This window comes from Zootoca vivipara, chromosome 4 (assembly GCF_965207765.1).
Source record: "Zootoca vivipara chromosome 4, rZooViv2.hap1.1, whole genome shotgun sequence".
Classification (NCBI taxonomy): Eukaryota; Metazoa; Chordata; class Lepidosauria; order Squamata; family Lacertidae; genus Zootoca; species Zootoca vivipara.
The window spans coordinates 49,803,865-49,831,745 of NC_142587.1; the positions used below are offsets into that span (position 1 = coordinate 49,803,865).

Sequence of the window (27,881 nt, forward strand, 5' to 3'; positions counted from 1 at the left end):
TCTGCACATTCACCTCATTAAGGGAAAATATTGTCCATTGTCACATATGGCTGGCATCTGGATTCACCAAACGAGGTAAGGTGAGCTGAGAGTTTATGCTCTCATTCCTCAGCAAAAATAAGTTGATAACATAAGGTGCTGTGTTTATGTCTCCGAGCTTTAAGTGAAGAGGAAAATAGGCATCTGGGCTGTTTTTAATTTGTAGCACTGCGCTTGCTGGATTAATATAACAAGACAGATCAAGGCTGACAAGTTAAAGCAACTTCATCCTAACGTTTTATTTGAACATCAAGGGAAATGGTGAGTTGCAGAAGAATTGAGATTGGAGATAAACATACAGATGAAGTCACGCAACAAGCATACTTGTTTCACTACCCGCCGATGGACTTTTAAATAGTGGGAATTTCTGTACATGCATCTAGATTTATTTATTTATTTATTTCCTGACAGACCAGGAAGTGGTGATGGTGGGAACTGTGAGGTAGAGACTAAGATTTGGACTCGTCCTTTTTCTTCTGGAATTTCCTGAACTGAGACTGTATCGCCACTGCAGCTTTCTCAGTCTCTGGTGCATCCATGTCTATATCAAAGTCCTCTGGAACTTTCTTTTCCCCATCTGTGCCAAAACAAAAAAACAAAAACAAATAAAGGTCATCACAACTTGACGCACATTTCAGACAGAAGAAACAGGAGGTGTAGAAGAAGAACCAGATGTGGAAGAAGAGCACGTTTTATTTAGTTAGTGATATTTATTTTGTTTTAAAATGAGAAGTGTTCTTAGGAAAATCTCCAGTTTTCATTGTATAATCTTCCTGCACAATTCAACCTAATGGAAAATTAACTGATAAGGCATTCAGGTATTCCTCCTTAGTGACATTTTCAACTTCTTTGACACCTTAATTCTTTTTTTTAAAAAAAGCACATCAACCAAAATTTATCACCACATCAACCAAAACCTTCTACTAGTATATACTATATATTTCTGGTATACTTTCTCAGTATATGTTCCAATATCCTTAATGTGACTCTGCTTATCAGTAATATGTGCAGTATAATCCTATACATGTTTACTTAGAAGTAGTCCCAATGAGTTCAATTATTACGGTACTGTTATGTAAAACTGCATAGCATAGGATTGGATTACAATTGTAATCCCTGAGAATAATTAAGTACATGTGTGTATGGTGATGGTAGTGGGAAGAGTTACACAATTCAGATTTACACAGCACACTCCCAGGTATTCTTTCGGAAGGAATTCCACAAGCAAACATTTAGGGCAATAAAGCAACACTCTGGACATGTTACTGAAATTGCAGCATGTGTTTAATGGATGGATGCTGCTGTTGTGAAAAAATGCCCCTTGATCAGCATGAACACAGCAGCAAAGCTCATTTTTCCTCCAAACCTGTCTAAAGTAGACATTTCAATGAGACACATTTAATCAGCTCTGGGGTTGACAATACAACCTTTCACAGCTTGTTGAATGCCCCCCCCCCTTATGTACATTGCCAAGTAGTGCCAGTCTATTTGCTCAAAATGCTTCTAGGCTGCCATTAAGGGTAAAGGGATGCTTCTTGATGTAGTTTTCTAATAATATAAAACATAATAAAATATAACGTAAAATATTTAATAAAAGCCAGCCATAAAAACAACAAACATCCAACACACACATGCATACTACTAAAATACATTACACAACTACAGCAGAGCCCATCCACAGGAGAACAAAACAACTCCAGAGAAAGCAGGCAGAACCTAAGTTAGCTTTCCTAAACACCTAAAATTCTGAATTGACAATGGTGGTTTCTATCTTTTGGGGATGGCAAAGTGGACAGCAGGGAGACCAACAATATGTGGAGCCAGAGCCAATGACAGACACATTCTTTTTTTTTGTCCATATCCTCCTCCCTCCTGCCTTCTTCAAGGGCAACACTAAACTGGCAGGCAGTGCCACCCCATGGAATGGCTGTAAGGAGAAATCAGACAGGTGGAATTTGACTGGGGGAAAACTAAGGCATCCTAATGGACCAGCCTCCGCTGTGTGTGTGTGTGTGTGTGTGTGTGAGAGAGAGAGAGAGAGAGAGAGAGAGAGAGAATTTTCAGTTAGCATCCTCACTGCCTATTGATCTACTCATTAAACCCTTAATTTTAGCTTGTGATGTAATCAAAACTGTAACTTTCTCCCTACTCAGCCTCCAGACCAATCTAGCCATTTTACTGCCACAATTATTTCTCAAATGTTTTGCTTGCCCAAATTTGACACACAAAAAATATTTTCAAAGGGCAAATTCTGCCAAACTATATCCTGACATAAATTTTTATGTTTGCTCCTAAAGTCCAAGGAAATAAAGGTTTCATCATGCAAGTGAAAAGAAACCATTTTGCATGTCTGAGAAGGCTGTACCATAAAAAATGTATCTTCTTTAGGAAACAAACCTCTTATTTATTCATGCAATAATAACAACATATTTAGAGCTGCTGAAGCAAACTAAAATGTAGATCATAGCCAAATCAGTTGGCATCATTTCATCACCTCAGCACCCTATTTCAAATGATATAACTGTGGAAATAAATGAGCTATTCGGTCTAGCTGCAGACCAAATATATTTGCTTTATAATGTGTTTCTGTACAGCACAATCAATAAAAAGGGGATGGATGGATGGCGAGAAAACTCCTGAGATATGCAGTGTGAGTGTAATTACTCATGACCAAGCCTTCAGCTAATTTCTTGATTTACTCTTTAAGCTGGAGCTCAAATGAATGATGGCAATATTGGTAAATGAAAAGCATTCACCATTCCTCTGTAGAGTCATGAATACAAAATAATCTGTGCTTTTATGTGTGCCTGTGTTTAAGCAAGCTTTCCAAGGGTTTGCTTTAGAGAAATAAACATTGGAGGGATGAAATTACACTACTAGATCATTTGTCCTACTCAAATTTCAACTTACTATAACTGAAGGATAGAATCATCTGGTCAGGATTGGTTCAAAAACTTGCATAAGGCAATAGAGTCCTTTGAGCAATAAAGATTATTTGCCGTCTTTTGTCCCATATCATTGTCCGACATGGCGCTGACCATGTACACAAGGTGGAGCTCATTTGGCTAGACAGATGTAAAATGCATGAGATTCATCAAACATTGTGACTGATACCTTAGACCTGTGCTTCAGCCATGCTATCTTTGTCTTCCTCATGTTCTTCACCAAAGTTCCAGTGCCAATTTTCATAGGCTGCTGCACATAGAATCCTCCTCCTCCATCTATAAACAAGCCTCTACAGGTGAATTTGGGATATGATCTAGCCAGTCAAGCACTTGTCTTGTGTCCCATTGATTTCAGTGAGAGAAACTTGAGAACTTGATCTGTTGACTAGGACATATGCAAGAAGTGCTCAAGACTGGTGGACTTTAAGCTTTTAATTTGACTGAGCAGCTCTCCCATTGAAATCAACAGGACATTGTAGCCTGTGCTTGTAATTCTTTTTAAGAGACCTTTTCAACCTCATAGATAGTCACATCTCCCAGTAGAGGGAAAGATGTATAGTATTTGCACGAGCTCTTTGGAAACATTATAGGAAAAGGAATGTATTCCTTACATTGCTAAAGAGAACGGCTTACTTCTCTCGTGATTTTAATCACCAGGACATTTAGGCACCACATAGAAATCTTCAAGGAAATGCTTCAGTCAAGGAAATGATGGAATTGGATTCAGCATTCATTTATTTCTGTGGGCTCCATGCTCTCAAAAGTTTTGTAACCTATGGCTGCAATCCTACATACACTTATGCATGAGTAAGTCCCACCAAACACAGATGACTTACTTCTGAGTAGGCATGTGCAGGATTGCACATTTAGTGATGTAGCATCCATGTTACCAAGAGGGCTGCAAAGACAGCTAAGGTCCAATGTGACAATGTCCCTAGAAACTTGATCTACTCAATAGGACTTGGGCAAGAAGACTCAGTAAATGTACCAGGTGGACTTTGCTCAAAGGTTTTATTGTGACCAAGCAATTTCCCTAGGTGAAAGGAGTTGGTGACCAGAGCATATTCATATTATCCATTAACATCAAGTAGAATGATTCGATATAACTACCAAAAAAGGGAAAGAATAGAACTTCCTTCTGTTAAGCTGCAAATTACACTTTGATCAAGGAGATGACTGGTGTTAGTCAATCTAAATCCCCTTTTGCTTGGCCTTACTTGGGCAGTGCTGTATTCTTATCTCTTGCGCAGAATTAAATTTTGATAAATGTGCAGTAGGATGGTTGCTCTGTTCTGAGATTTAGGATGTTATTTCAGTTCAACCCTTTGAAGTATCTGGCTAATCTTTTCTTCTCAGTTGTAATAATGAGAGAGCAGGGATTATATATATATATATATATATATATATATATATATATATATATATATATACATACACACACACACACACACACACACACACACACACCAGTGAATAATATAAGCATAAAAATGAGAAATAAAAGTAGTCATGAAATCAATGTATAATATTACATTTTAAAACAGACTACAACCCAATAGAGGCATAATGATCCCCGTCCCAAAAACAATTGACATAGTGAAAAATGTTTAGCTTTTTAAATGCTAATTCAGAGCTGCTCAACCAGGAATTTATTGCTACTCTGCAATGACATTAAAAATTTTAACATGTCCAGGATAATAGGCCTGCATCTTACCATTGCTGTATGTCATTATACACAGAGTCAGCATGCGTGCAAGAGAAAGAAAAACAATAACAGTCCGATTCCAATGTCCCTCCACTGAAATACAACTGCATGGGTTGAACTGAAAAGATCCTAGGATCTACACAAGGACATATTACATAAGGAAAACAGACGGGCATTTCATTAAGACAGATGCCCTACGTTCAATGAATTGAAAGCTAACACATCACTCAAGAAACTTAGAGGACTGGAGCACAGTATTTGCCTAAAGGAAAGTGTAAACTGAAAGTCCCGTTTGTACACAATTTGCAGAACAGAGGAGAGTTGCATGATGCTCTGACTCCATCTTCAACAGATGATGATGACAGTTTGAGAGGATTATTGTGTACCCAGGTAATTCAATTAGCTCCTAATGAAACACTTTGTATCTTCATATCTTATTTGACTGTAATCCCCTGTGGATGGCACCAGCCACAAGTGATATAATTTAACCCTCAATGAGATCTTTAAACATGGGTAATTAAACATGTAATTATATAATCTAGACAATTACCAGCAGAGAATGGCAGATATGCCATTTCTTTGGTTTTTCATTATACAGGGCCTTAAATGTTGAACCCTGGCTTGATATCATAAGGAGGCAGTCCATCAAGATCTGACCCTGCTAAAGATCTTTTCAAATGAATGGTCATAGTGTAGAAGTATAAGACTGGACTATACAAAGCATTTACATGGGAGCAAACAAACAAACAAAACAATACACAATATTATATTGATGTTTTGTTTTGTCAAGGTAATGGACGATCCCTTATGGGCTCAGTTCAGTTAGCCGTATTTCCACAAAATGGTAGGCAGAGACAGCACAAAGTCACTATGTCACAGCACCAGCCTAGAATAATCAATAGCTGAGAAACAATTTCTCTGAAGTATAGTTGGTAGAAGACGGGCACTTTTCCAATACAGTTAGCATTTGTGCCAGCAGAACAGGCAAATGGTATGCTGAAGTGAACTGAAGCAACCCAATGATAAAACTTCAAGGAAATATAAGGAGCACAATTCATGCACAAAAAGTTACAGCTAGCAAAATGCAAGCCCATTTTACCAATCTGTCAGGGAGCTAAGAAGCGGGGTAAAAATGTTTCCTCTTCCAATGCATTGACCTAACTTTGATGTGGCTTTGTGCTGCCATCATGTAGTCCAATCTGAGTGATTTGATGGCACTGTGAAATAATCAAATCTGGTTGGATGTGTGATGCCAAGGTAGCGTATTGCCAATGTGACCCATGACTGACTTACGAAAAAGGCGTTTAAAAAAAATCCGTCAAAGCTGAAGAGCAGGAAAAGATGGAAGCTAAGGACACTACACAAAAAGGGGCAAAGAAAGGGTGGGGGTTCATGTATTCAGAGTGTGAAAGGATACTGGAACTAGTCAGGTATGATTGGCTCATAATCTAAGTGAAAGTACTTCAGCCTAATTAGAAAGATATGTGCTCCTTTTACATGAATCTATAAATATTGCCTTTTTGTTCCATCGAGAAGGAGAGGCAATCAGTAGATTAACAATGCTGAACAAATATGTCTTTATTTCCCTTGGAAATTGTTATTCTATGGACTCCTAGGAAAACGTATCCATGAAAAAGAAGAAGAACCCTACTGGATAGTGTTGAATCCTGTTTCCAGAAGTGCATTTGAAGTTAGAGGTTCTATTTAACTGCAATGACTAATTGCTGGTATCCAGTATTCTTTTAAACCCACCTAACTACCCATCCGCACAGCTTGTGGCAGCAAATTCTGTAATTACATTATGTGCTGCATGAAACAGTGTTTCTGTCCATTCTGAATCTATTGCCAATCAGTTCCATTGCTCTACCAATGGTATAAATATTATGGAGGAGAGTGTTAGGATCTGTCTGTAACTCACCGATGAGTGTAAGATAGAATAGGATCTCTGGGTGTTTGGAAGGAGATAAGCAAGGACTTATGAGTCCCATTTGTTAAACAATGGTAACACCATCCTCCACCCCTAATTCATACTGCCAAAGTAAGAAAGTTGAGGGGGGGGTAATCAGGAGTGGGGTTTTGCATGGAAAGGCTGTGACCTCTGCTTAGTTCTAGTGCTCAAAACAAATCCCTAGACTCAGAATTCTTTTGTTCTAAGCATATTTATTTTGCAGCAGACTTCACTTGATGGATCTAAGGGTTGTGGGGCAGGGTTAGACCCTGGAGGCCTCAAGTCTGACAATCCCTGCTGTAGTGTATTTTGTACAAGACATGGAAGCAAGGCTACTAAGACAGCAAGGGAAACTTGTGCTTGTAGCACTATGGACAGCTCCTAGTGAGCAATTTGCGCCAATCAAGAAGAACTGAAGGCCTTAGGAGCTTCTGCCTCCAGTCCACCCCTTCCAAGATCTGCCCTCTCACTTGAAGATTGCAGGCAAGCACCCTGGCCTAAAACCAGGTGCTTCTCCTCCTCCCTGTGGCCACCTGCTTAGCACATCCCCAACAATGCTGGGCAAGAGCAATAGGGTGGTGTGCCCAGGCCAGGAGCCTAGTCCTGTTCCCCATCCAGCAGTGTGAAATATGCCATGGCCATGCACTCTCTGTTTATTTTATCCACACCATACATAATTTCATAAACCTCTTTCATGTTCCTTGTTAGTCATCTTTTTCTAAACTAAAAAGCTCTAAATGCCTTTCCTTTTATGGAAGGTACTAGAAACCCTCAGTCATTTTGGTTGCCCTTTCCCAATCATGTTCTGCCACATCGTTTTTCCCTTTAGGTGGGACAGGCAGAACTTCACAAATTCTAGTCTTTCACCAGCTTCTAATTATATTTGACGCCAACATGCTGCCTTGGCTCTTTAAAATTACAAATGGCCCGAGACAGAATAGCACAAGAATTGCCTCCTCTCCACTACCACCACCACAAGAACCCCAGTCCAACTCAGAGGTTTCCTTCCCTGCCATCAGTGTCATGGAGGGTGGGTACCTGCAAAACCCAGGATTTGATGTGGTTTCCAAAAAGAGGTTCACTTTCACCCCTTTCCAGACACTTTTGGATGGGCTGGGAATACATTTTTTATTCTGGTGGGCTTTTCCAGAACTGTACCAATAATTCTTAATAAGATGTTGCTACTGTTTTCATCTGTTATTTTAGTCTGGTCTAGTTTTTCTTATTGGTTGTGGGACAAGTCTATTTTCAGTACTACATTGTCCATTTGTCTTATGTAGTTTTCAACTTCTGCAGTAAGCAGTGAAGAAGTAGAAGGGCAGTATAGAAATTAATAAAGAACAGTAAAAAAGAACTGAGCACATTATTCCAACTGTGGCTGTGCCATCTAGACTGATATAAAGCCATTGCTTCTCCCCAAAAATCAGTTGCCTAGTTGAGCAATGGTAAGAATGTTAGATGAGCCTGCAGGATCAGGCCAATGGCCCATCTAGTCCAGCAACAACACTCTGCCCACCTGTGATTCCCAGCTTATGGCAAACACCCCTCCTTAGTATCAACATCTTGAATAATTTGTTGTCAGCTGCCAACTTGGGTACCTGACATCCCCCGATTATACTTTCAGATATAATTTCCTCCCTCTCCACTTTCGGCTATATTTAAACAGGTCCTTAACTTTTCTTGGCCTGTTTTGGTTGTGTTGACTACCCAAGCCCTACATTACTTTCACCTCATTCTCTAGATTTTTGTAAAGCCAAATATAGGGAGAAATTAAATTAACATTGGCATCAAATTTACAAAGTGTGGTATGAATAGTCTTGCCCTGCCTATGTTGTTGAAAGAAAGGGGGAAAGGGTGTTTTAAATAGGAGCACACTTTATATGCATTCCGTGGAGATTAATGTACACAGAGCTGTGTGGCGAAAACATTCTATTTAATCTAAAAAAGCTTTTTAGATAGCCATAAATCAACATTGGCCAACATTTTAAAAGGTGCTTCTTATTATGGATCAAATCCAAAGCCCACTAAGAGAAACAGAACATCCCCTATAAACTATGCTATTTAAGGAGCAATGCTGTAAAAGCTAGAGAACATATTAACAAGGACCATGTGGGAAGCAGCCTCCATGTGACAATTAACTTTCACTGCAGCAGCCACAATGTTCAGAGCTGGTCATTGGGTCATTCTGGCACCAGGCACAGGCCCCATCTGTGCTATGCATTCAAAGCCAAATCATCTCACTTTATAAAGAGCAAAGGCTTTCCCCCAGAGAATCATGGGAACTGGAGTTTGCTAAGGGCACTGAGAGTTGTTAGGAGGCTCCTATTCCCCTCACAGAACTACAGTTCCAGAGCACTCTGATAATTGTAGCTCTGAGGGGAATAGGGGCCTCCTAAAAGCAGCATCAACAAACATCAGTTCCCAGGATTCCCTGGGCCTAAGCCATGGCTGTGTAAAGTGCTATGATATGGCATTAAATGTATAGTGGAAATGGGGCCACAAACAGTTTACATACCACCCGCAGCCTCCTCCTGGGGCTGTGCACTCTCTTTGCCAGGCATGGTGCCTTCTACACATTGCGGCTGTGGCTGGAATGAGTCATCGTATGGAAACCCTGGGCAACCTGTGGGCAAATGGGCGCATGTGGCCCTTGACCTCACTTCATGTAGGTGGCAAGGAGAGCAAAGGGGGGCAATGGAAAGGGAGAAATAGAGAGGGAGAGAGAAGGGGTGGCACACCTTCTTCTTCTTCTTTTTTGGTCTGTCTATGTCCCCAATGCATCACAGGCTGCATGGTGGGAATGCAGCGCCTGACAGAAAAAAATGTTCCCCCAGGATTGCTTTTGAGTGTGCCATCACTGTGTGAAGACTGAAATGTGTGCTCTGACCATGTGCAATAGAGGTGTGATGGCTCAAGCCTTAGCTTGCTGGGCTAATTTCTGCCCTTGTTTCTTGATACACCCGCCTCTGCAGCAGACTTGCAAATAGCCTCTCGCCTGGGGTGAGAAGACATTGCTTTCATGTCAGCAAGCACTCTCCCCCTGGCTTGCAACTTTTCCAAAATGAGAACATGGTCTGTTAAAAATTGCAAAAGGAAACTGAGCATGCTTAAGAGGGTTCTTAGGAGGTACATTTTCTTTGCAAGGCAAAGCCTACAGTTTTTTTAAAAAAAATCCCAAATACAAGTTGTGCCTCATATTTGCTATAATTATGATAATGATAAAATAGGAACCTATCTTACATCAGTGCTTTTAATGCCATGGTTACAGCTTTCAAATGAATGGGACAAATTATTGTTTCTTTCTTAAAAAGAAAAGATAGGCAGGATGTATTTATTTTAAAAAATGGGGGTTTTTTAATGGCATGTTGGGGTTTGCCATCTAGTGGCAGGCAAAGACTTCTGCTTCCCTATTCTATTTTTGTGAGGGAGGCATCACTTTACCATAATGTCTACTCTAGGGTAGACACATGGGTAGACACTACTCCAGGGTATAAAACAATACCCAGTTGTTTTCCCCAACTAGCCTGTATCCTGATTTATTGGAAAATTATTAAGATCTGCCCTCCAAGGCATGTTATTACTGTTACTGAGATCCTTTCCCCTTCCACATACACCAGTTTTATGAGTAGGGCATTGTGCTAAATTTGGAAATACTTGAGACTCTTCTTGGTACCACCATTATTGACTAAAAAGTTACATTTGAAGCTTTGCTCACGTTGTGATGATAAACAATTGTTATTGTGAAACAGAATATGTGGAACCATTGTTCTGAAAGCAGTGGATTGGCTACACAACATTGACATGCTTCTCTTTTATTCTCTTCTATATTTCTTACATTTCCACTCGGGGGTTGCCATGATAATCAAAATAAGGATTCCAATAAAGGGGAATTACTTTTCCCCACGTGGCAGCAAGTGCACACAAAAATATTTGTTGTGAAGCACAAGGGGGGGGGCAATGACAATTAATAAGCTCTTGGCAAGACCAGCACATGAATCAAAAAGGGTGCCGTGTCCTTCTGAGCTGCTTTCTCATTAGTTAGAGAGAGTTGTTACACTGCTGGGCCAAAGCTAGAAGTCAATACTTGAGCTCTGTGGGATTTCTCTTGCCTTGCCTTTTTATCCGTATTTATTGAGTGAGCACTGATGGTATAGGATAATGTAATTTTCCAAGCCTTTTTAAGCAGCTGAGATTCATGAGCAAGGTCAGGCACCATACCAAAGGCTCCATGCGGCATTTTCTTCACATGAAATTTACAATATGTTGAGGCTGAACGAAACATTCTCCAGATTCAGTTTTCCTTTGGCTTGAAAACAGTGATTTGGAGGGTGGGCAACCCCAAATCCTCCATTCTGTGTTCTTCACAGTGATTGCTACTATCGACCACCATGTGTTCACCTTTTGCTGCTGCTTAATTGCCTCTCCCTTACTCTTTTCCCTTTTTTGTTGTCGTTGCTTTGCTCAATTCCTCCCCACCTAATCAGGACCATGTATTGGAGATGAAAGTGGAATAATCCTATGTAGCCAATCAGATTTAGGTATTTGCTGAGTTCAGCAGGAGGAAATTAAGCCTATTCAGAGTAAGGACAATGCTTGACATCAGTGACCCTCTCTTATCAGGAATCATAAAGTAGCAAGGCAACTCTGTTGACTCAGTTGCATAGTATCCAACTGCCCCCAAAATGCCAGGACCGTCACAAAAGCCTTTAAACCATCACAGCTTCTCACATTGTCATGCAGAGTCCTGAATTCCCATTTTTGTTGAGGTATGTTAACTGGAAATGTTTTCACGTTGGGGGAAGCAGGGGGAAGGGAGAGTTGCTGACTGAGGCTGCCTGCTTTTCTTACCCCTCCCGTTTCTCCACCACCTTCTTTGCTACCACTCCTGGGAGTCAGAGAACGCAGGGTGTGGGGAAGAGGGAAGAGTCTTGAGCTGGGTCCAGGGAGGGGGGAGCTAGGCCAGCTCAAGGGGGAGCAAGACAATGGGGATATCACCAAAGCCACCATCCCTGCCATGGGAGGCTGCAACTCTCCAGCCTGGTGGACCCCTAGCCACCTGGCTAGTCAACCATGCCACACAAAAACAAGAAGGAGCTGGGCTAGGTCAGGCCTGAAGAGAATGTGGTGGCTGGAGGAGGCCCTGGGGGAAGGATTGTTGCAAGTGGGTGTAACTGGTGGGGTGCAGGCAGGCATGTGGGGTGTGAACAGGCCTCTGGTGCAGGGAAAAGCAGGGGGGTTGGTCTTTCATCCCTCCGTAGGAGACAAGGATCTACTATGGCCCCTGTCCCGCACTAGACCCCCTTGAATCCCAGTCCAGAGTGTTTTGCCAATCCCTTTCTCCATCAAAGATCTTCAATGCAGTGAGTCATGGAGGCCCCTCTGGCTTCTACGTTCACTTGTGGAGTTTTGGCAAATTGACTTCACTCCACTCTCTGCCAAAGCTCTGCAAAGTGGAACTAGACAATTCCACCCATAGATTCCCCTACTCCTTTGCAGATTTCGACTTGGTACATCCTTCAAGCTCTTTTTTAAAAACCGAGTTATCAGGAATGTGAAGGGATGGTTTTAACAAAAGTTTTGACAATTGCAATTAAAATGCAGTAAGCCTGGTGTCAACTTGATATGGAAATCTAATGGAGTTCAGGGAGTGAGGATTTCCCTCTTGGTTGAACAATAGCTACTCAATAAATTAACATGTCAGTTTCAAAAAATAGGAAGAGAAATAAAATGGTACAGAGGGGGAAATTAGGCAAATTTCCTCTAATGGATAAGTCCTAAGGGCTCCTTTACATATTACATTTTAAAGTGTATTTATAAAATTCTTTGCATATTCCTGTAAACATAATGTATGAACCTGATGCATATGTATTATCCAGATACAATCCCCAGACACTGGATTCAGCCACAGTTCCCAAATAAGTGTTCACTGAGTGGCAGACGTGATTTTCCATCTGTGTGCGTGGAGGGGCATTGTACTGTGTACGAAATAGCTATGCTCTGGCGCAAAGCACACATAGACACACTACAACCCTAGGTGTCCTGGCAGTATACAAATCCTTTCCCCACAAAAATACACAGATACACCATCCATCATAATGATGGGCAAACATTAAAATGAGAGTTACCTTAAGCAATCTGGTTTCCAGAATTTCTTGTTTTGTGCATTTTATAGGCTTCATGCCTAATAACCTTTTCTGCAACATTTCCCCCTCATGTGGGTTTAAGTTCCGACAGACATTTCAAAGTCAGCCTGGATTTATGAGCTTGCCAAATTTGTCACTAAAACCGATCGGCCAAGCTTTCTCAGCTGACAGCCTGATGGTGAACCCATTTCTTAGAGCCAAACGTGTTTATCTAATCCAGTTGATTTCAGATTTCCTTCCCTCAGAGAACAAAAAAAAATTGACAACTGTATGCCTGCCAGTGACCCCCTAAGTGTGTGCTGCAACCCCCCTGCACTTTTCTGGTGGTTCTGAAGCAGATTCTAGAGCACACTCAGTTAGTGCTGGCTGGGCCTAGCTATTACCCTGCACACAAAGAGAATGTTCTAGACGTTGCCAGAAAAACCATGTCAGTGGCTGCAGATACCAGGGGAATATCAGTAATTGTGGAAAGCCCTCTTTTAAGCAGACTGTCAATCATTACCACATGTTAAGATTCCTGCATTGCCGGGGGTTGGACCAGATGACCCTTGCGATATCTTCCAATTCTACAATTCCATGACTATTATTACTCTTCTTACTGAGGCTGCTCTGAAAGGCTACCAAGGAAACCTGTGGTTCCTAGAAATATAAAGTTGATTCAGATACTTAATAGAGGAAGGGATCTCTTTGTTTGGTGAATCAAATACATTCCCTTCCCCTCTGCCATGTAACAGGTGAGGTTGGTGCAAAGGCACATGTATGAAATCAGTCATCCATGCAGACAGGTAACAGCATCTATCTCATATGTTGTATGTGTTAGGTGCATGGTGGAGATTCCCAGCCCAGTAGTTGAATTAACTAGGCTATATTCTCCATATCACAGCTGCAAAGTCTTTTGCCTTATTTTCTCCACTTAATTTCAAAGCTTAATATGCCACGTGGCTTTAGAAAAGCTAGATCAGAGCTTTCCAAACTTTTCAAGTTGGTGACACACTTTTTGGACATGCATCATTTTGCAACATAGCAATTCAGTTTTACTAGCAAACCAGAGATTAAACTAACCCTTTCCAGCTCCAGGAGGAGCGCAGGGAGTGCAACACACCTACACACTGCAGCCGACACACTAACGTGCCGCAACACACAGTTTGGAAAACTCTGCACTAGGTAGACTAGTTACAGGGCAAGAACTTTCACAGCAGAAAATATAATCTGGGCCACTGTAAAAGCAGTTGGTGGTGGGAATCTTCTGCTGACAGCAAAAGTTCAAGAAATACGCAATGCACTGACTGTAAATCCCAGAGCTAAACTAGAATTGTGCTGTGTGGATTCCAGCCTGAAACAATTGAACACTGAATTTCATTTGCAATTTGTTTTGGTTTCTGTATCTTCTTTTTTTTAAAAAGGCACTTTTCTTTCTTTTCTGTATTTGTGAAATGAATGGAAGTCATCTTCTCAAGACCCCAATACTCCAGGATATTATAAACTTATAGAGACTCTTGCAGGTCAATTCCCATCCCTGCTCTAAATCCCACCACACAAACACTTCAACAGACACCCACTATGTTCCATGGCTCAATTTTCCCCAACCTTCCACAGATCCTGGAAGCCAGCCCTCATCAGGCCATTTGGGATTTCCTCCCTTTGATATACAGTTTATAGATTAATATACTTCTGTGTACCTAGAGAGGGGGCTTCTAGTGTACAACAACCATGACATTCTGTCACCCCTTTCTGGTATTTTCTCTGTAAAGAGCAGTTCTCTCTTCTGAAGGGACATCTCTGGTCCCTTTGCACTTCTGTTACTTTCTCAGGACTGATTACCAGAGCTGGAATCCAATTCTTGGGGGCTGTTTCCAATAATAATAATAATAATAATAAATTTTTATTTATTACCCCGCCCTCCCCAGTCAAAACTGAGGTCAGGGCGACTGACACCAATAAAATTACAATAAGACATAAAAGAAAGAAAAACAATTAATTAAAATACGGGTTAAAATACAGTTTAAATTTTAAATTTTAAAATGCAGCCTCATTTTAAAGTAACCCAAATCAAAACCATAAGGGAGGAAAACATAGGGGTCAGACTGAGTCCAGCCCAAAGGCCATGCGTCTCTCCACTGACATTTGTATATAGAAAGCTGCCTTCAGAGGCAGATTTAGGGCAGCACAGCTAGTTTCGCCACACTGGACACCACAGTAGGGGTCACCGAAGGGTGCCACAACTATGACATGGTGAACTGAGCAGAACAGAAGGCAAGAGCTGAGGGGCACTGAATTTTGGACTCACGTAGGGTGCTGCTGGAATTTGAAAGACCAAAGTTCACCCCTGCTGCCTTATACCAAGTCAGACCATAGACACATACAACTTAGTACAGTGGTGCCTTGACTTACAAATTTAATCTGTTCCGAAGGTATCTTCATAGGTCGAAAAAGTCGAAAAACGCAATTGGAAACACAATTTCCCATAGGAATGCATTGGAAACAGAAAAATTTGTAAGTCGAAGCAACCCTATCTAAAAATTCATAAGTCGAAAAATCCCTATCTAAAACCGCCACGGTTTCCTTTCGGATGTCGAGACATTCGTAAGCGCGTGGCCATTAGCCCCATTCGTAAGTTGAAAAATTCGGTTGTCGAGTTGTTCGTAAGTCGAGGTACCACTGTATTGACTACCTTGACTGGCAGTGGTTCCCCTGGCTTTCAGGCAGGGATGTAGACCAGACCCACCTGGAGATGAAGGGGGATCAAACCTGACACCTTTCACATGCAAAACATGTGCTGTACCACTAAGCCATGGCCCTTCCTACAGGAAGTGATAGGAAAGGTTGGGTAATTGGTGCAGTTACTGGTGTCATACCTTCTCTACAGCCCAGTGGTGTTAACAAGAAATAGAAAAATGTGAGACAACTACCTCATGTGATTCTCACCATCCTGGTTAGACAAGGGAGAATCATATTTATTATTTGTTGTATTATATGCTGATCTTCAGTGTAAAACATTTACAGGATGTGGGTATAGAAATTTGGTTTTTAAGAAAGCAACAAGCAGGGGGGATGGCATTGCTTGTGATTTCTCCCCGCCCCTTTTCCCAATAGCATGAATAGCAGAAAATTATCCAATGTCTACTGGAAAATCAGTGGGTCCTCAGATTTGTTGGATATAGTCCAAATAGGTTAATAACCCATATGGTGAGAGGGGTACATAAGCCATTAGACCAGCTGACCCACGGCCCATAAAGAGGAGGGGAGCAACTGTCTACGGGATCACCTCACTATGAGAAACAGAGATGCATTTCAACATGGTGGCTTAATGTTGCACATGTCCGTCCTTTGTGGTCCACAGTTTGGGAATCCCAACATTAGATAACATAGTGTGCATGTATCTGACTGGGGTTTTGCTAGCACATTTTCACCCTCCCCTCCCCCTGCCATCCAACAAGAGTTTGCTTAGCAGAATTTAAATGCATGAGGCACAAAGTGGCTTAACTCTGAAAAGTCCCGCTAATACATGTTAAAGAGAGCATTCACAAAGTGTATTCATTTGCATTCATCAGTCTGTATTAAACTCACCGCTCTAGTTGATGTGATTTGCTTCCCCATGTAGAAATGCCCCTGGGCATCAGAATGCCATTAGTACTCTTGAAAATCCCTTTATTAGTCTGAGCTGTCCTCTGGTGAATTTGAATTCATTCACAGGCAGCAGCTGGGAAATTTGGTTTGATGGGAGAAGGAAAAGTAGGAAACCTGGGCCCTGTCAGCAGGTTTGCAAAGAAAGAAACTGGGGCAAGGGGAAGATATATAATACCTTTGGGAGGCTGAGACATCACAGGGCACTGGTAGGCCAATATTTTTCAAAGGGGAAACAGTGACATTTTGCCAGAGTGAAACAGATGTGGAACAGGAAGAGTCCCACTGAAAAGAGAGGAAATCCAAGGTGGGAGGACAAGGAAAACCTGATCTATAATGAAAATTAGTTAGAAAAGGGGTGACTTAATTCAAGCTGAAATACCTCTGTGGCATGAAGATCACACAGCTGAATCGCATTAGAGGTGTAAGCAAGCTCTGTCATGATTTCAGCTTAGAATTTTATGTTATGCATCCTCTAGGCAGGCTTTGGGGTGAACACAGCAGAACCAAAGGCCCAGATTAGGCTGGAGGATTTGCTTGCCTCTTCAGGATACCCAGTTGGGACACAGCTCAGTGGTAGAGCATCTCCAGGTTTTTTATTTTACAGGATCAGGTAACCTGAAAGACCTGTGCTAGAGAGCCATTGCCACCTGTCATAAACAGTCTGATCTGGTGTAATAGGGATGGAGAACCTATGGCCCTCCAGATGTAGCTGCTGTTCTACAACTCCCCATGATTCCTGGCCGTTAGCCATAATGACAAGGAGTGATGGGAGCTGGAGTCCAACAACATCTAGAAGACCACAGGTTTCCCATCACTGTAGCATAAGGTAGTTCCCTTGGAGTGTGATAGGGTAGAGAGCCTCAGCACTCTGCAATCTACTTGGTATCAAACTTAACTGTGTCTGGTTGCTATATTGAAAACACCTATTTCAACTCAGTTTCTGTCTCCAGCCCATGCAACTTCACTAGCATCTGACATTTCACACATTATGCAAAAAGGCAAATCTGGGTGCCAGCAAACATTCAGCAAGGAGGTGGAGCCAATCACAGGTTGACTACTACCCTGTTCAACATTTAAAAATGTAACCTTTAACTATATTTTCCAAAAGGGGTGGGGTGGAGAAATCAGATCCTGTCATACTTTAAGGAACAAAGCTTCTTCTCTTTGTCTGCATAGAACCACTTAAAGTGAAGTTCTGCTTTTGGCAAACTGGCCAACTGTAAATCATCTCATGATTGTGAGACAGGATTGCTTAGGATAACAAAAACACTAGAAAAGGAGTTTGTCAGTACTGAAGTATCATTGCATTAATTCTGCTCTTGCAGCGAAATGTTAATACTTGATGGAAACATTCCATGGAACAAAAGCAGTAATGTAACGTTCTCTCAACTAGGCAATGTTGTTCCAGTAATTCCACAGAGCAATGGATGAATGGATATATTTCTTTGACATCTGCAATATCACACATAAATTTCTGCTATTTTATCTACAACAGATGAATCAAAATCCATCCATTACCACACCCCATCAGGTTTTACTGTCAAGTGCAGAACAGCATTCTTATATAAGGTTGCCTTCCCCATCCTGGTGCTCTCCAAATGTTCTGGACAACAACTCCCATCACCCCCAACCACTGGCCATGCTAGGTGGAGCTAACAGGAATTGGAGTCCAACAACATCTGAAGGCAATCACAGGGCTACCTCTGAATTAGGTTTTTTAAAGTATCCCTTGAGGATACTTGAGGAGTTTCTAAGTTAAAATTGAGATTATTGAAAAATGCAACATTATGGGTTCAAATTGTCAGTTTCCCAAAATTTCAAATTCATAAGAACTTTTGTTACAGACACAAGCAATCGAAGGATGAATTCCACCACCATACCATAGACATATAAGATCTCCTGCTTATGTAGGTCTAATTCAAATATTAACTTTAGGGAATGTGAGCTATTCTGGTTCCAACATCCTCTACCAAAGGATAATAATAATAATAATAATAATAATAATAATAATAATAATAATTTTATTATTTATACCCCACCCATCTGGCTGGGTTTCCCCAGCCACTCTGGGCGGCTTCCAACAGAAATATTAAAATACACTAATTTCTTAAAGATTAAAATAATAATAAAAAATCCTTCCAGTAGCACCTTAGAGACCAACTAAGTTTGTCATAGGTATGAGCTTTCATGTGCATGCACACTTCTTCAGGTGTATCTGAAGAAGTGTGCATGCACACGAAAGCTCATACCTATGACAAACTTAGTTGGTCTCTAAGGTGCTACTGGAAGGATTTTTTATTTTTATTTTGACTGCGTCAGACCAACACGGCTACCTACCTGTAACTAGTTCTTAAAGATTAAAAGCTTCCCTAAAGAGGGCTGCCTTCAGATGTCCTCTAAAAGTCTGGTAGTCGGTTTTCTTTGTGACATCTGGTGGGAGGGCGTTCCACAGGGCGGGTGCCACTACCGAGAAGGCCCTCTGCCTGGTTCCCTGTAACTTGGCTTCTCGCAGATATAGATACACTCGATGTGCAAGGGGTTCATGATTGGCTACAGTTCTGTGTAGCCTCACTCAGGCAGTCTCACTCATGCTACTACTATTGTTTTTTTGGGAAGGGCTGAAATTGCTGTCCCTACACTTCTATCACACCCTCACACCTTTTATGCATGTGGGTTCCAGTAATTTAGAACCCTGACCATGCAGGGTTCTTAACAACATGAGGAACCCACAAGAGTAGAGCAGGCTCTTTGCTTCAGTGCTAACATCTCCAACAGCTGGAAGGTGGAGATGTGGATGTGACAGAGGGGGCAGGGTCCCACTCCCCTGTGCACACAGTTGTAATTGTGGGAGGGAAGATGTCTGAATAGCATTTAAGAAGTGTCTTGCATGCTGCTGTGAGCAGACTGAAGGAAGGGGGAAATGTGAAGGTGGCAAATAAACAAACAATATGAAAGGCTGCCTTCTTACTTGTATCTAGGACAACAGAAAAGGACTGGACTCCGCTGGAGGCCAGACTAAATGCCTTCTCTCCACTGATATCAAAGTGGATTGTTCCAATAGGGCCCTTTTCAGGATCTCTCTTCCAGACAATGCAAGTAACAATAGACACATCTTTAGCCCAAATTTATGACTTTCCCACTTTTCTAAATTCTGCCACTCTTTCAAGCAGTCTTCCAATTATGGAAAATTACATAGCAATTTTGGAGCATCAAGCTAAATGTATTATGCTAGCTGCACACGTTAGAAACACACACAAAAAGACTTCCAAAGATTATGATGATTAACACCTTATCATATTATCAGCAGGTAAAATGACATCAGTTTCAAAGGCTTTTAGCATTGCTCAAACCAAATCATCTTGGGGAGGAAAAACATACTGTAAATTAAAGGAAATGGGTGATGTAGTTATAATAAAAATGGTGTTGCTATTTTTAAAGTGATGAGGATGAGCAGTGTGTGCCTGTTTCTTTCCCCTCTAATTTCGCCATCATTGGAAGTTGACTATTTGGGGTTTATGGGGCTGGTTAGAGTTGCATAAAGGGCTGGATAACCTAGCGGTGCATTATAAGAACACATTATTGGCTTTCAGAGACTAAAGCAATGACCTGCCACATCCTGCATGTAGGGTTGCCAGACTCAATAGAGGACAGGACTTCTGTGCCTTTAATTGCCCTGCTCTCTTTTGAGTCTGGAAACCTTAAAGAGAAACCAGCAGCCCCTTTGTTTAATTTCCAAGTCTGCTGGTTTCTCTTTCAGGTTTCCAGACTCAAAAGAGAGCAAGGCAATTAAAGGCACAGAGGTCCTGTCCTCTATTGAGTCTGGCAACCCTACCTGCATGTTGTGTCCATTAGCAATCAGTTACAGAAGCTTGGGGATGGCCAACTAACAGAGGCAGCCTTAAACCATTCCCAACATGAATTTGGGCTGTTTATTTATTTGTTACAGTATTTTTGTGCTGCTCCACTACCAACGTTCTCAGGGGTGGCACACAAGAAAATTATTAAAACAGAATAAAGTATGCATGTTTGCACAATCAAAATGCAATTACAATACAAAACACTTCACTACAGACACAAGCCAATAAAATTAAGCGGTAACAGGCCTAAAAACACCAATAAGCCAGCCTATCTGATGTAGAGTGTCATGCACACTATAAAGGCTCCTTCCCTGACCCCACAATAATAAAGAGATCTAGTTCTCACTAGTCAGCCTTCAGCACTTGGAAAATAATCATTGGTCTTTGAAATTGCAACCTCACCAAACGTGGGTTGCAAGAGCAGCAGCAGCCAAATATACAGGAGAAAACCTAAGAAGGGGGTTCCCAAATACATGATTGGGCTAAAGGTAGGTCACATCTCTGAAACGCAAAAGGGTACTGTTGTGTAGTCATTGATAGGCTTGGAAATGCTATCCTGATCCCTCTAACCTCTAAGCAAAGGACAACCTGCCACCAACATGCCTGAGAAACTTCTGGGACCTGGTGATATCAACAACAGTACAAGTCACTTCCATAGACACAGTTTGTGAATGGAAGTGGAGGAGGGGTATGGGACATGAGAAGATGGGCAAAATGAGGAAACTGACAGCTGTCTTCCTCTACCCACCACTAATTCTTATGAGTTTTCCCTTTTTTCCCCTCTTGGCATTTAAAAATAAATAAATAAATCCATCAATTAACCATTTGTTCTGTTGAGTACTCCTCATATTTTATCCACTTGTGGGTAAGACCTTGACCCTGGGGACATAACTCAGAAGGGAAACTTTATACGAGGAACATAGCAAAATGGCCTTATACTGAGAAAGAACACTGGCCCATCTAGCTCCAAGATGTCTACTCTGATTGGCAGCAGCTCTTTGGGCTTTCAGGCAGGAGCATTTCCCAGCTCTACCAGAGGTTGAACCTGGGACCTTCTGCCTGCAACACATTGCCACTGAGCTGCAGTCTCGCCTTCCTCTTGCCAACCTTGCTTGTGCACATAGAAGTACTTTGAAACACAACACAAATCTCATACAGACAATAAATTGGGTGGATGCAGTTGTGTGTACAGATAAATAACGTTTCTTCAGTCAGTTAGAAATAAAATAATATTTAATTGGCCTTGGTTTTCTATGCAGACTCCTTGCATTTGATTAAAATTATCCCTCCATTACAGGCAACTCATCTTGAAAAGTACCAGTTTTAGGCTATGTCAAGTAACAGGTGCTTAGTGTCATATTCTTTGTTTAGAGCAGGAGATGGGCTTTGATGGAATCAATGTAGAACATCTTAAATGATACATGAAACAAAAACTTCCTGCAAAGCTCACTGAGAGATCATGCCAGGCTGTGCAACCATTGCCACGCAGATGTCTTTGCAGACTTCTTTTTAATGAGGTGCTGGTAAAAGAAGCCCATGGGAGTGAAAATATACAGCTATTTGATGAAATATTCAGCTGCAGGTCAGCCAGATGAGTAAAGTATGCTTTGGTACAGATCACAGAAGAAAAATCCAAGGGGGGGGGGGAATCAGTTCATCCTAATTCTATTTTAGGAACACTGGGAGCTGCCTTATACCAAGCCAGCCCATTAGTGCATAGGATGTCTCTTTATAAATTGCCCTAAATGAGGAAATGTGTGACAAAAAAAGAGGACAAATGAGGACACTAATTTCCATAAAATGCTTATATGACAATTCACATACTGTATATAAATACAAATTTAGAAATGTTGGGTTGAATCCAACTAAGTAATCATTAAATATTACATATCAATTTTAAAAAGAAGAAAACAGGGAGTGGCTTGTACTGCTTGGGCCTTTATAATAATCTGGAGGAGGGTATGGCTGGCTGGCTAAGTTGGAAACCTGACCAGGAGAAGGATTTCTGAGTATATACTACAGTATTTTGTTGCAGAGTCCACTTGTTTAATATTAAGCCAAACATGGTGAGGAGCAAGTTCTACTTTCTCTGTAGTTTGATACCCAGACTGCCACAATATACTAGTCCCTTGCTAGTAAAGATTTATCATAAACAAGATAATAAATGCTGGAAATGTAAAAAGCAAGAAGGAACCTTCTTCCACATGTGGTGGATGTGCCCCCAAGTGAGAGACTTCTGGGAAAAGATTTATAATGAATTTTTAAAAAGTGTTGAAAAACACCTTTGTTAAAAAACCAGAGGCCTTCTTACTTGGGATAACGGGAGATGAAATACCTAGGAAGGATGTTACTTTCTTTTTGTATGCCACAACAGCAGCAAGAATTCTACTTGCAAAGAATTGGAGAATGAAGAATTACCAACAGTGGATGAATGGCAGAAGAAGTTGATAGAATTTATGGAACTGTCTGAGCTGACCGGGAGACTCCGGGATCGAAGTGAAGTAGCAGTGGAAGAAGATTGGAAGAAATTTAAAATTTATTTAAAGAATAAACGTATAATAGATTAGAATTAGAGGAAGTGAGGGAGATAAAATAGAGGTTGTAGATAATACAATGGTGTGAAATAAGTATTGATAGAAGTTAAGGACAATTTAATTAAGAAGTAAGATCTAGATAGAATATAAAAGGATAAGATATAAAAGATTAAAGAATTAAGGTATAGTTAAAGTAACAATTAGAATTTATATAAGATTTAGAGTTTACTACGGAGGATATGTAAAGAATCGCAGAAGGAGGTGGAATGAGGAAGTCAATAGATTGGAAATAAGGGTTATAGTTAGAATTTTTGTTTTTGCATTTTTGTGGTTTTTTTGTATTCTTGTTTTTTTCTTTTTTATGTTTTGTAATTTTCTTTGTGTGTTTTGTATTTTTGTATGTTTTGTTGTTTGAGAAAATCTTTAATTAATACATTCATATATATATATATATATATATATATATATATATATATATATATATATATATATGTCCCTTTTGTGTGTGAGGGCTTCAAAGCGCTGAGCTTCCCTACTCATCAGGGCTTCCCTGCTCCCTTCAACTAAAGAAGCCACTCACTGTGTACACAAAAGTAACTATTGTGTGGACCTGCCCTTCCACTAAAACAAATGGAGATGCCTACGTGTGATGATGCTCCATGGGCAGTGCTCACATTACAGAAAGAATTCTTGACAGGCCAGCTACCTTACCCACTTTTGGTGGGCATGATTTGGCTGAAATTGGGTGGGGAAGTCGAGGGGTAGTTTGTCAATTTATGAAAACTTGCTCCTTCCCTAAAATCAGGCACTCCCCTTGACAGTGCATAGGGCTCTTCCTGTTCACTAAACCCTGTTGCCTCTTCAGTATCCAGCATCTCTTCCCAAGCTTCCTCCTTAGTGTCTCACCACCAACCCCCTGGTTCTGAGCCTTTCTCCTCTGCGATCTCCCTTGGGGATTCCCTGGCTGGTGCTTCCCACCACTCCTCATTGTCCAACCAATCCTTGACATAGTGGGCATTGATGTCCCAGCCGACACTGAGATCAGTGTAAATTAAGTGTGTGCAGTGGCAATGTGTAAGGTCCGTGTACTACTTTGGACATGAGACTGTAGGAACAGATTCCAGGGGCACTTTCCTTATTTCCTATGAGGTGTTACAGTGCAGATGAAGTGGGAATGAAGACGGCCCCATCCCTATGCACCCATAAGTGGAGATTTTTCCATTTTTTTATGGTATAGATTGCCCCTTGAATCAAGTACTTGGCCTTGAGATAGCAGAAGATGGAAATAAAATGTACCATGTTTCTTTCAAAAGACTTCCATTACCACCTTAGGAACACCAGACAAATTTGCTTTTCCTAGGCAACTGATGCAATTCTATCTTATTTTCTTCTTAGCCTGCTCCTTTGAAAGCAGGGGAAATGATGATCCACCATGCATCCTTCTTACTGTTATATCCTCATAGTCACGGTTATCCAACGGGGGCTTTGATGCTCAGAGGAAACAACACACCAGTACTTTAAATTTAAAAATAATACTAATAAGTGAACATAACAACTAGGAACAGGGAAGAGATTCAGTTTGGTTTGCATTTTAAAGAGAATATACATTTTGAGCCACCACAATATTAATTTCTTTTCAACTGACCTATTGATGCTTTTAATTGCATTTTGTGGATATTTATATACTGATTTGATTTGATTTTGTATGTTGTAAGCTACCTTGATATACTTTACTGAAGTGCAGGTTATATTTATTTAACTAAATCAATATATAAATTTGCATCCCCCAAAATGTTACATAGCTATCCTTCCAAATTTGCATGTTGCTAAATTTTGTGCTGCCACTCTCCAACCAAAATGTGCATATCCAGCAAAGCAGCATAGAGAGGTGTGTGTGTATATTTGGAAAAATGCACACTAAAATGCTGATGAATTTTCATAAGGACTTTAAAAAAAAAATGAAAATTTCCCAAACTGCTCCAGAAATGTGCTGAACTGAATTTTCAATGGGGGAAAATCAGAAAGTGAAAGAAACCAAACCAGACAGATTAGCCCATCCCTACCAACAACTCAGAACTGTAATTTTGTTTGCTGGGGAGGGAAGACTTGCGGAGGATAAGAGTATTTCGAAGCTGGTATGCATTGGCACGGCTGCAATTTCCCACTTGCAAAATATGCTAGACTGCTTGTATGGTAACAGCTTATAAATTATGGAAGAGGCATGTAGGCTGGTGGGAAGGGATGTGATTGGCAACGAATGCTGAGCTATGGAAAATGTAATGTTTGTGACATCACTGTGGGGGTGAGAAGAAGATGGGTATGCGGGAGACGTGCTCTACTTCTTTGCTAAGTGTCGTTATTTTCTAGGAAAGGAGGGACCCTGAAAAACATGTTTGGCCAGGCTTGCCAAAGATGGTAATGAAACTGATCAGAATATCTTAGCTATCCTGGGGATGTGAAAGTCTTCCCCGCAGGTGCAAAATCTGCTGCTTTCAATGAGCTTTTTTTCTTTTTCATTTGTAAGAAGCTTCACAAAACCTGCACATTGCTCTGTCTTCTTTCACTTAACTGCATCGTTTCATTTTATTAAGAACATCATGTTTCATGATCGTGTTATATAAACAGCATTGCGAGGAAAGTCATCCAGCCTTATTATGGAAGTAAAACCAGGAGATAACTCTTGCGCATCTTGTACTGAGTCAGTCTGAAAATGCAGAGCAGCTCAGTTTGATGGTTTGTATTTTTAAAAAGCACACTCAAAAGCTTCAGGTTTGCTGTAACTACTGTGATGTGTAACAACAGTCATGTACGGAATCTGAGATACATGAAACCCATTGCTCCAACCTTGCCAGCCCTACTGCCCTGGGTCAGCAAAAGTCTCCAGGGTTGTCACGCAGAACTCCTGAGGAAACATACCACGTATCCCCTTCACCAAATCCATTATACTGACAGTGAATTCTTTCTCTGACTGTAGATCCTTATATAACCAAAATAGCACAATCCATAAGGGACCCAGGTGGCGCTGTGGGATAAACCACAGAGTCTAGGGCTTGCTGATCAGAAGGTTGGCAGTTCGAATCCCTGCAACGGGGTGAGCTCCCGTTGCTCGATCCCAGCTCCTGCCCACCTAGCAGTTCGAAAGCACATCAAAGTGCAAGTAGATAAATAGGGACCGCTCCGGTGGGAAGGTAAACGGCATTTCCGTGCGCTGCTCTGGTTCGCCAGGAGCAGCTTTGTCATGCTGGCCACCTGACCCGGAAGCTGTCTGCGGACAAACACCAGCTCCCCTCAGCCTATAGAGCGAGATGAGCGCCGCAACCCAGAGTCGGACACGACTGGACCTGATGGTCAGGGGCCCCTTTACCTTTACCTTTAGCACAATCCATACACAAGAGGGCGGCTGTGCGGGGTGGGGTCCAAAGTTTGCATAAGTTCAAAAAAACAATTTAGCAGAAAAAATATCTTATGAGAGGAAGGCATTCCCCATAACAGCTCAATAAGGATTAAGCATATTCATGGCATGAGAACCAACTGTTATGGGGCAGGAGTGAGATGGAAAGTTGAGTGGTGTGAAGGAAATGCAGTGAAGCACGCTGGAAAATGCTGGTTGGAACCCTGAACAAGAGCTCTCTACAGTGAAATGTTTCATTGCAGGTCACATTTGTTCATCCTAAAGGCCTTTAGAGAAACTTGGTCCTCCTGGCACCCGATGCAACATTCCACATACAAATGCTGGTGAAGGACATGAGGCATGGATCCTTATCTACCTGCACATCACAACTAACTAGCTGTTCAATTTATCCCAAAGACAAGAGTCTACCACAATGATATATATCATCCAATCAGGTCTTACCATTCTCACCAGATGTCTTGTCTTTTCCATTTGTTGCTCCAGCACCTTGTCTCTGTGTAAAAGAGGAAAATAAAGGGGTGATTACAGGTGGTCCAGGTGCGGGGAACATTTTGGGACTGAGGGGCACATTACCCATATTAAAAATGGTCAGCAGCGTGTGCTTCAGTGGGGTGCGGCCAGAATCAAGCATCATAGAAGCCAACTCCTAGGAGCTGTGGGGGCTTCGTCACCCACAATAAAATATTTGAGGGGGCTGGACCCCTGCAAAGTTGATGGGTATTGCCATTCAAACGGTGAGCATGCATCACATCATGTGTTCAGTTATGCAGGGCGGGGATTACCAGGGCTCCCACAATATTTTATTCAAGTTGGCTCCCCTGCCAAGCATTCACACAGTGCTCTTCACCACCACAGGGATACATTTAATTCTTAATCATTCTACTCATCGGGTTTCACCTTCCACTTTCTTCAGGACTCTAAAATCTTTTATCTAACACTGGCCATGCAAAAGGCAAAAGTAACTCGGTGATTCTAGCAGAAGACTGAAAATGAAGTCAATGCACAGCTGAACTGCAAATCCTGCATTGCAGCAATTTAAGCACCCCAAAGTCAAAATGCAATTGCATCCTGGAAAGTGCATGCAAGTAGTTGCAAAATGCACAGAGCACTTATTTCATATTTGCAAGGGATACAAGTCTGCTGAGACATTACATGATATTCATTGCTCTGGGAAGAAACACAAGGATTGAATTTACAAACAGCAAAGAAACCACAAGTTGTCAATCAAAGCTACATGGAGCTATTCAGAAGAAGCAGCATTTGTTCAGCAAATTTGGCATTATTTCACCTTCAAGCGCATCAGTTATTAGTTTTTTTGCTTAAGCTCAGATGTCAACTGCATTTCAGGGTCTAAAATGCTGTATCATTGGTGCAGCAGGGGGGTTCTATTTCAGAGTCAGCATGGTTTAGTCACGTGGTTAGTGTGCAGGACTTAGAGCAGGAAGACCTGAGTTTAAATTCTCATTCAGATATGAAGCTCACTGGCTGACCTTGGACCAGTCATGCTTTTGCGGCCTAATCTACCAGAACCTCACAGATTATTGTGAGAATAAAAAGGGAAGAGATGAGCTCCTTGGAGGCAAGGCAGAGTAAGAATATAGTTAATGCTACTAGCCTCCTGGCAAAAGTCTTTAGCAAAACTTCCAGTTCGGCGATTACTTGCCTCTCACT

General features: G+C 41.3%; 1 protein-coding gene across 1 annotated transcript in view; it reads right to left on the minus strand.

Moving 5' to 3' along the window:
- Positions 1 to 258: 258 nt before the first annotated feature.
- The window catches only part of PCP4 (Purkinje cell protein 4), a 47,853-nt gene continuing 20,230 nt past the window's right edge, over positions 259 to 27,881 (minus strand). Inside the window, exons 2-3 of the mRNA XM_035115802.3 lie at positions 26,652 to 26,703; positions 259 to 616 (exon numbers count right to left, since the gene is read on the minus strand). Of these exons, the coding sequence (XP_034971693.1) occupies positions 489 to 616; positions 26,652 to 26,703 (180 nt within the window). The 3' untranslated portion in view covers positions 259 to 488. The remainder of the gene's footprint in view (positions 617 to 26,651; positions 26,704 to 27,881) is intronic.